The 9,728-nt window shown below is 46.8% G+C and overlaps 1 protein-coding gene across 2 annotated transcripts in view; it reads left to right on the top strand.

Moving 5' to 3' along the window:
- The window catches only part of NDST2 (N-deacetylase/N-sulfotransferase (heparan glucosaminyl) 2), a 23,440-nt gene extending 14,176 nt beyond the window's left edge, over window positions 1–9,264 (top strand). Inside the window, exons 6-13 of one of the 2 annotated variants that reach the window (XM_009079582.1) lie at window positions 1,225–1,407; window positions 2,208–2,304; window positions 3,228–3,351; window positions 4,861–5,035; window positions 5,260–5,430; window positions 6,781–6,890; window positions 8,328–8,430; window positions 8,588–9,264. In XM_009079582.1, the coding sequence (XP_009077830.1) occupies window positions 1,225–1,407; window positions 2,208–2,304; window positions 3,228–3,351; window positions 4,861–5,035; window positions 5,260–5,430; window positions 6,781–6,890; window positions 8,328–8,430; window positions 8,588–8,713 (1,089 nt within the window). In that variant the 3' untranslated portion in view covers window positions 8,714–9,264. The remainder of the gene's footprint in view (window positions 1–1,224; window positions 1,408–2,207; window positions 2,305–3,227; window positions 3,352–4,860; window positions 5,036–5,259; window positions 5,431–6,780; window positions 6,891–8,327; window positions 8,431–8,587) is intronic. The other variant, XM_009079583.1, reaches the window with a different exon arrangement.
- Window positions 9,265–9,728: the final 464 nt, after the last annotated feature.

Here is a 9,728-nt window from a genome sequence, read left to right as displayed (position 1 = left end):
ATGCAATTCCTGCCTTCTGCCATGGAAGCCTCTTGTTGCCTCCTGACCTTACCTGGTGTCATCAGAATTAAGCCCAGAATTGTGCAGCAGTGGATGCCCTTACTGTGACTGAGGTCATTTTCTCTCCCTGCACTAGCAGACTCTGGGTGATGACTGCTAAATTAGTCACTTGGTCATTTCTCCACTGGCCTTAATGTTCTGCCCTTGGTTTTCTAACTTTTAGCCATGGTGTGGTTCATGTCTGGCAAAGTGCTGTGTTATGGGCACTGGGATGCTGAATTCCATGGGATCTGTCAAAAACTTTCCTAAAGTTAAAACACTGACAAAACAATAGGAGGGAAATGTATCTCCTTAAGAGAAGAGATGGCTTGGCAAGGCAGAGATAGCACACAGGCTCCTGAGCACTGCCATGCTGAGGCAGCTCCCATGGGTGTTGAGTGCCACTTTGCCCAAGGAATTAAGTCCTTGGGCTTGGCAGGACATTTTTCAGGGGCTGCCTGTGCCCTTGCAGGCTAAAACTTACCAGCTGGTGTCTGTTTCTAGGACAATATCCTAGTGCAGTGTCTCTTTCCAGTCCCTGTTCAGATCACCAGATTCACCTGTTTATATTTTAAAGTGCACATTGCCAGTTGTTCCTTTACACTTCAGATGTTAACTCCAAAGAGAATGAAAGCTGAGAGGCTGTGGGCCTAGGAAGAACTCTGACAACTGTCCCTGCGCCCTGGCCTGCAGCATCGTGCCATCACCCCTGGCCTGCTCCCCTGCTGTAGCAGACCCTGCAGCTCAAGAGGTTGCCCTGGTTGTGCCTTGGGGAGGGGAAAGGAAGCTCTTGTTCTCCCATGAAAGAGGCTTTGCAAAGTTTTGACTAGCAGGAAGTCACTGACTGAGCCTTGTTCCCCTAAATGTCCTAGAGCCACTTGAATGGGATTTTAAAACTGTTCTGGACTCACATCCAGGGTTCAGTTATCACCTCCCACACCATTCCCAGGGGTTACTGAGAGATCTGTGTCCCTCCTTTCCCGAGTTCTTCTTGTCTTGGAAGCACTCTGTTTCTTCCATTTCTCATCAAGGCAGTACAATACCCTGGCAGGTGGACGTTTGTCAACCAAGACAGCCATGACAGTCAGAGATGGGAACAGCCTCTTGCTGACAGTGGAATCAAGGTAGGAGGGAGACACTTATGTTGCCTGATTTACCAGTATCCCATCTCTTTGCTATTTTCAGATCAGCATCTTCATGACCCACCTGTCCAACTATGGGAATGACCGTCTGGGACTGTACACCTTTGAGAGCCTGGTCAAGTTTGTGCAGTGCTGGACCAACCTTCGCCTGCAAACATTGCCTCCAGTCCACCTTGCAAAAAAGTACTTTGAAATCTTTCCCCAGGAGAAGAATCCCTTGTGGCAGGTGAGAAGGCACCTTTAACCACTCCTAGTGGTTTGCCAAGAGGTGTATTCCACGTTTAAAGTGTGGCAAGACTGCTGATCCAGAGCACAGAGGGGTAAAGCTTTTAGGTTTAACCTTTGTGCCTTCAGGCTGCATGTGGCAAATTGCAAGGTGGAAGGGATGGGGAATAGGAGCAGTAGGACACAGTCACAGCGTGAGCTTAGGGACAGAGATGACTGTCATACATGGCCAAGGAACAGGCTCACAGGTGTTTGGGTCCTTAAAGGGCTTGTACTGGAGCAGGCTGCTGTGAAATGTAAAGTGTGTGAGGAGGAGCCCTATTTGGTGCTGGAGGAGCTCGCAGGCATGTTAATGTGATTAATCTCAAAGTAATTTCACACTGCAGAATTCATGTTCATTAAATAAAAACATGCTTATTCCATTTTATCCCAGTGCAGCAGCTCTCTGCATGGTAATGAGCAGATGAAATTAACTGAAGGTGATAGAGTTGTCTGTCTGCCAGAAGTTCACAGATGCTGAGCTGTACTATCACGGTGGCCCAGCCCAGTATGGCTGCATAGGGCAAGGCCTGTGGTTAACACTCTCAGAGGGACTTTGGCTCCCATGTCACTCTGGAGCTTTTGAAAATGGTCCCCCGTGTTTTTACTGAACACTTCTTGATGCCTGGCAGAGCAGCAGTGTGGCTCTGAAGTGTTCTTCATATGCTAATAGCATTTTCCCAAGAGGACTGGCCTTCCAGCTTTTCCTCCCCTTGCCATTACCTCCTGTGGTAATGCTTAATCTCATCACTTGTGTTACAGAATCCCTGTGATGATAAGAGGCACAAGGATATCTGGTCCAAAGAGAAAACATGTGATCGACTCCCCAAGTTCCTCATCGTGGGACCTCAAAAAACTGGTAATGTGAATATTTTATGTTAAAATAGATTGCAACTTCCATGTCACTCTTCCAGAGAGGAGAGCTGGAAAGGTCTGTGCTGTAGATCTGCATGGCTGCCCTTTGTGCAAGCTGCCAAATGGCTGCAGAGGACATTTCAGACAATCTCAGATATGTTCTAACCTAAATCTGGCAAGTCTGTCAGTACTTTCCACCCTGGCACTGTGCTTGGCTTGTCCTACCTGTGGAGTTGTGTTTTGGCTTTTCCATGTAAACTCAGAGAAACTGTGACCTTAGTGGGTCACAGACATAAGCTGTCAGCAGGACTAAGCTCACACACTTAGCAAAGGTTACAGTGAAAGTCTCCTAGTGCTTTTATTGCAGCAGATCTGTGTACCCACTGCATGCTCCATGTCACTGTCAGTGGGAGGGAGAGGAACTCTTTTGTCTGATCTCTGTCACCATCTCTTAACTGCTGTGGCATTGTGGTTGGCAGTGGCATGGCTGTATATACTGTACTGATGAGTCCCTTCTAGGCTGAAGAGAGCAAAATCTCCAGCTGAGTTTCCATCCATAGACACTAATATTGTCCCTTGCACATCTCCTGCCCAGGCCACCTCCCGTTGGGCAGGGATGGGTTCTGCCACATGACAGTGTGGCTGTGCCACTGGGGAATAAAAGGCACAGGGGTAGCTGACATGGGTGGCAGCTCTCATGCTAAGGAAGTGACTTAAATCAGCTGCATGAGCTGAAACATGGGATTGAACGGCTCCATCAAGTTCAATCCCAAAGTGCTTGGTGTTAGTGCATGAGTTAAGGGGTGGGTCAGCCATGCATGATTGGAGTGTGCCCATCTGGGAACTGGTTTTGCAGCATAGGTAAAGCCTTTCATTCAGCCAAGAATTATGTGTGACCCAGGTCCCATTAACTGGTTCCTGTTGCAGGCACAACAGCTGTGCACTTCTTCTTGACCATGCATCCAGCTGTCACCAGTAACTTCCCAAGTCCATCCACCTTTGAGGAGATCCAGTTTTTTAATGGCCCCAACTATCACAAAGGAATTGATTGGTAAGAAACCTGCCACATGTTCTTCTGTGATTAAGGTGCACCCATGTTGTCTTCTCCCAAGTCTCTCTGTATGTCCACCTCAGCTTCCTTAGCAGCTTCTCTTTTTCTGAACAGCTGTTTTCCATGCTATTGCTCAGGGCATGTTCTCTGTTTTCCTGCTAACCCACCTGTGTAGTCCCAGGAGTAGCACAGGTAGTTTCTGACCTTGCTGACTGTTCACCAGGAGACTTGTAGTCATTATTTGGCTTTAAAAATTCAGCAAGTCTTTCTTGGATGCACTGCTGTCATGAAGTTTCTTTTCCTTTGACACATAAAACAGACAACAGTGTTCTCATAAAAAGGTCTTCATGGTTTCAGTGTAAAACTCATAATACCTCCCTGCCATTATTCTGGGCCCTTGAGACTTGGAGCCACCACTGCATTCCTTGCACTGGCTCCAGTGTCCACATGCATACCTTCATCTGTACCTGTAAAAGTATGCAATGATGATAAAGTGTTTCCACCTGGCAGGGAAAATCTAGTGTCACTATGGCACTATTATGCTACTGTGTTTCCAGACAGAAAATTTAAAGGTGTTTCTTGCTTGAAGCATTAGCTTTGGTTGACCATGGCACTGCCCTTCGTCACGTGTGGCTCTGAGGGACAGCTCTGTGGCAGCAAGGCATTCCTTTGCCCATGAGCTGTGGGAGGTTGACTTCCCTGATCATTTCAGGGACTGTTAAAAAGATACTGGAAGGTGATTGGTACTTGAGCAAAGCTCACAGGAGTCAGGCACTACAGAGCAGTTGCACTAGCTGACAGATAGGACTAGAAAGTGCAAGCTTTTATGTGCATTCCCTGGACAAGTCATCCAACTTGAGTGTAGCATCATATGCAAGAGGAGGATCTCTGTGTTTAGCATGAAATTTGCATTTGTTATACAGCTTAAATTTCAGCAGAGACTAGTATTCAAGTGCTTTACAGTCCCCTGCCCCCCTACTACTCTGTACCCTACTGTTACTCACGTATCTTATGGTTTCCATGTAACTAATTTGACAAGCTCCTGTGAGGCAGAGCAGAGCATCTGAGCTGCATCTGCATTACCCTGCATCTGAGCTGTGGACTGAGGTACAAAGAAATTATTTAGACAGATTTAAATAGGTGGTCATTGGTGGAGCAGGCAGACAATTCTAACTTTACTCTTGGACAAAATCTCTTTCCTGCTAGAGCTTGCAACTGGTGCCCTACCCTAGGGCTTTTCCTCCCACTGCACAAGGACTTGGGGAAGATGCTCTCAGCAAAATACTTCCTTACCCTTTTATCATCTCCCAACTTTCTGTGTCATGCACCACCACCCCCTCCTGAGTCACACCTCTGCCAGCTCTGCACCCTTAGCCCATTCATTGCATTACTGGAGAGGTGCAGTTGTGCTGCAAACTGTATCTGTTGAAGAGGAGTAAGGGCATCGTGGGGGTGTGTGCATTTCTTTGCTGGGCCATGCTGCTCACCAGCATCCCATCTGTTTGGCAGGTACATGGAATTCTTCCCCATCCCCTCCAATGCCAGCACAGACTTCATGTTTGAGAAGAGTGCCAATTACTTCGACACAGAGGTGGTACCAAAACGTGGTGCAGCCCTGCTCCCTCGAGCCAAAATCATCACTGTTCTGATCAACCCTGCTGACCGAGCCTATTCGTGGTATCAGGTAACTTCCCTGCACTGTGGGTGAGGGCCAGAGAGAGAGTGCAATGGGGTGAGGTGGAAAACAGGTGGATCTGTTTCCATAGAGGAGCCAGGCTGCCTGCAGGGTGTGCACAGAGTCACATACAGAGGCACTGGTGGGTGGCTGTGCTGAGCCAGTGGGGTCTGCAGAGAGATGTGTGAGGTGGAATTGTGCTCCTGCTCCTAAATTCAGCTTGTGTTTTTCAGCACCAGCGTGCTCACAATGACCCTGTGGCACTCAACTACACCTTCTATCAAGTGATCTCTGCGAAGTCCCAGGCGCCCCCGGAGCTGCGCAACCTGCAGAGCCGCTGTCTGCTCCCCGGCTGGTACTCCACACACCTGGAGCGCTGGCTCACATACTTCCCCTCTGGGCAGGTACGAGCTTGGGCAGCAGAGACTCTCATGCAGCCCCTTGTAGGTTTAGTGCAGAGGAGAGAGGAAAGAAACTATCATGTGCATGTGCTTCTCCCTCATCATTTCAATTTCACCTTCTGTCTTGTCTTTTGGAACAAGAGCCACCACTTGCTTTCTGCTATTACAAGTGGGTCAGAAATCCAGCTTGAATACACCAATTTTGCACTTTATTGTATTCGTAAAAGTAAATGAGTGCAGGGGGATACTGTGATCTCCTGGAGAGTTCCACAATCAAGAACGGCAGTGTTAGCACTCCCTTCCTTTCATCCTGGCAGCCTGCAGCCCAGAGACCCTCTCCAGGCCCAGAAGGCCTTCAGCTACTTGCTGTGATTTCATTGCTTTCAAGAGAGGCTCTTGGACTCTGCCTCTTGTTAGTTCCCATGTTGCGAAGCCTGTAGCTGTCTGCTGAAGGGAAAATTCACCGCAGAGAGATCAGGATTCTGTGTTCTGTGTGTAAATTTGCAAAAAGTCAATTAAGAGACAGTATAGACCATTAATGTCTCTAAATTCCCAAGAAGTTTTTAAACAGTCTAATATGTATACAATGTGAGTCAGGATATGTTTTTTCAAGTTCCTTTTTGCTGCTGGGGTTATCCTCAGACAGTCTGTAATCCAGCAGAGTTTTATAATGCCCATTTAGTTTCTTATTCTCTGCCAAAGCAGCAGAGCCTAAACTGTACATGACAGATCTGCCAAGACTAAAAGAGACATGGTAAAGCATTCTTGGGCTTGTATCTCATTGCCTTACTATTCCTGGAGGTTACTGCTGCTGTGAGGAATGATGGAGCCAGACACACCATCCTTACTGTGGTCCAGGGTCTTCTGCCTGCCCCAGGCTTCAGTTCATGTGACTATTTCTCTGTTCTGTTCTTGGAATAGGTAATTTATTAGCACAAATGTTGTTCATTATTGTCTATGATACATGTAATGAGATAATTATCACAGATTACAGAAGAATATTTAGCACAACGGCTGCTGACATCTAAAAAGAAAACATGAGGTTTCCAGAGACAATCTGTACATGCTACTGCTGGGCCTTAGTGCTTAGTTACACAGGATTTGGCCAAAGACAACTTTATTAAGCAAAGCCTGTCATGATCTACTGTTTTGTGGTACTTTGGCCTATATCATAACTTCCCTATCTGTGGTGACAAATGGGCCACATCTCCCCACTGTGTTGTTCTAGAACAGACAGGCCTTGGCAGCCTTTACTCATATGCACAAAGGCCAGGGGCAGTCTGAGGTCCAGAAAGCTCACAGTTGTCAGTCAGCACAAGCTGGCAGAGGCTAAGGCAGCTGCTCTCTTTTCAGCTTCTCATTGTGGATGGTCAGGAGCTGAGACACAATCCTGCCTCTGTAATGGACAACATCCAGAAGTTCCTGGGAGTTACACCACTCTTCAATTACACCCAGGCCCTCAGGTAGGGAAATCACTTTGGGGAGAATGCTTGCTCAGCCAGTAAGCTCTTGGTTGAAAGAATACTTGTCTATGACCACACGACCTGCCAAGGTTTCAGAGGTATGCCTAATCCTAAAACTGGGTTCAGATAGCATGAGGTGCTTTGCAGAGATGGGAATCAAAGCTTAGTCTTTGCAGAAATGCTAGGGGAAGTGGTGGATTTTGGCACTGTCATGGAGAAGCATGAAAGTTGCTCACAGCAGTCAGTAACTATGATGTTTATTCCATTTGGTCTTTGTGGTTTCAGAAGAGGTGCTGGAATTATTAGCACTCCTTATGCTTTGTGTTATACCTGTATCTGACAGAAAAGTAGAGGAGGTATGATAAAAAATGTGTGACAAGCTGCTCATATCTTCACACAGATGGAGATTAGGGGCAACTGCACAGTTTTGAGGTAAAGAACCTATTATTACAGAAGACATAGACTTGACAGGTGCCCTGAGCTATCGCAGGGAGTGTTAGCAGAGGCACTACCTCACTGCTACTTAGTTGAAGGATGTTACTCAGCCATTACTGTGATCTTGACACAGTGCAAGTACAGTTAATCTGGATAGATTAAATGCTAGTTGAAAGTGAACTGTGGCCAGTCTCCAGTGGAAACTCTGTAAGGAGCTGCTGCATATTGTTCTTTGCAGCTGAAACCTGTGTTTCCACATCCTCTCTGCTGCCACAGCCTGTGCTAGCTGGGGGTGGTGTGTGGTGTGTGTGCATGTTAGGCATACAGCAGTTGTCTTTTCCTTTCACAGTAAAGAGAGGAGATGCAATTCAGTTCTCCTACAGCTGTTTTGCAAAGGGGATGGCACATGGCTTTCCAGGGGAGAGCAGATTTAGAAAAACATCAGAGAGCTTTACTTGCTGAAACACACGTGCTGATGGTACTGGCTGGTACCCTTCAGCCAGGGTCAGAAAATAATGGTATTGGTCAGCTTGCCACAAGTGTGGCAGAGGTACTTGCTCAAACCTCAGATTCACCTTTGGCCAGCTGAGGGGACAGACCAGACCAGACCCAGACATGGTTCTCAACATTGCCTTCCACCTTTGTCTTAGCAAGAAAAGAAACACTTGACACTTTAAATGGTATGGGGAGTCTCTAATACCCAACTGTAGCAAGGAGGTTTAAAAGAATATTCATACACTAGAACACTGATTATTATTCCCCCTCCCCAGCTTAACAGACAAATATTGTAACACTGTTTCAGCTTTATGCAAATTTCAGAGGTAACATAGTCATGGCTGTAATGAATTTCTTGTCAAAGTAGTCAAGTACTATAAAAAGGAACCAATACCACAAATAAATAGATAGCACATTGAAATGGGAAATACCTATGGAGGTACTTAATTTCTGATGCTACTAATCAGGCATGTGGCTGTATCTTTTTAAGATAAGTGTCCTTTTCAGATTTGATGAAGCAAAAGGATTTTGGTGCCAGCTGCTAGATGGAGGAAAGACTAAATGCCTAGGAAAGAGTAAAGGAAGAAAATACCCTGATATGGATTCCTTGGTGAGTAACTGTCTCAAATCTGTTGGCAGCAAGAGATGTAGAAACATTGCAGCAAAGTGACCTGAATTTTCCTACCATCTGTCCTAGATGGCCTGTGGAATGTGTGTTGAGGCTAACATCTTCCTTCACACTAATGTGGTCTCTATTTTCCACACAGTCACGGCTGTTTCTAAGAGACTTCTACCGGGAGCACAACATTGAATTATCCAAGCTGATGAACAGACTTGGGCAGCCCCTCCCAACCTGGCTCCGAGAGGAACTGCAGAACTCCAGCTGGAGCTGAGAGGGACTCCCTTGCCCCCAGTGCCATTGGGATGTGTGGTGCTCCAACATGTGCTATGATGCCATCTCTTGTCAAGCCAAAACAACTGGACAAATGAGCAGGAGAAGAGAATGTAATGTGGAACCTTTGCCCACCCTTGGGAAGGGCTGCTGCCTCTGACACTGCCCTGGGGCACAGAGTGCAAGTCACATTCTTGAGTATTAATGCTGTGTTACAATTTGAGTTTTACTTACAGGAAGGATTTGGAATGTCTGCCCTACTTTGAGCAGGGGAGAGAGCACAGTGTTTAAATTACTTTTCTCAGTCTATGAAACAGGCAGTAGCTGGAGAGTTAATGTGTTACTCCTCTGAGCCCAGAAGTAAAATCTGAAGAGGTAAGCTATTGAGCCCACTGCTCAGAAAAGAGCAGCAGCCTAATAAAAGGGGAATCTAGTCCAGTGAACTCCAGCTTTTATCCCTAGTCTGTCTGGCACAGCAAGGTACAAGAACGCCTTGTTCCTCCCGGGGCTGAGCACGGTGGCCATGCCCATTGCTTAGAGTGCCGCTGCGTGTGGATGTTGGGCACTGCACCTTCTGGGAGACAGTGATAGGCAAGTAAGATGCGTCTCCTTATCTGCAGCATTGTGGGTGTGATAGTCTGGTGACTCTGGGCAACGGCAGTGGGAGATAAGGCAAAGCTGCAGGTATTGACAGGCACAGAACTGCTTTGTTATCTTAGGAAAAAGGTTGGCACACGTGGCAATGTGGCAAGTATCTCTCTGCAGGGACTTTAGCCATTTCAAAAAGATAACCAAGGAGCAGTAATGTCCCCTTTGGAGGCATGTGTCAGTGCAGCAAAGCAGCTGGGGGAGGCAAAGCTCAGGTATTGTAAAATTAGGCTGATTGATACAGCTGAAAGCAGATAATTCAGTCCCCTATGTCTTAGCAGCTTAAAAAAAACAACCAACATTTTCCCCTTTCCAACAGCTCCAGGGCCCCTACCACCTGTTTTAGTCCTCTTGCAGTCCAGCAATCC

Source organism: Acanthisitta chloris, unplaced genomic scaffold, assembly GCF_000695815.1.
Source record: "Acanthisitta chloris isolate BGI_N310 unplaced genomic scaffold, ASM69581v1 scaffold208, whole genome shotgun sequence".
Lineage (NCBI taxonomy): Eukaryota > Metazoa > Chordata > Aves > Passeriformes > Acanthisittidae > Acanthisitta > Acanthisitta chloris.
Note: the sequence above shows the minus strand (reverse complement) of the source record. Positions and strands in the feature narration are given on the sequence as shown.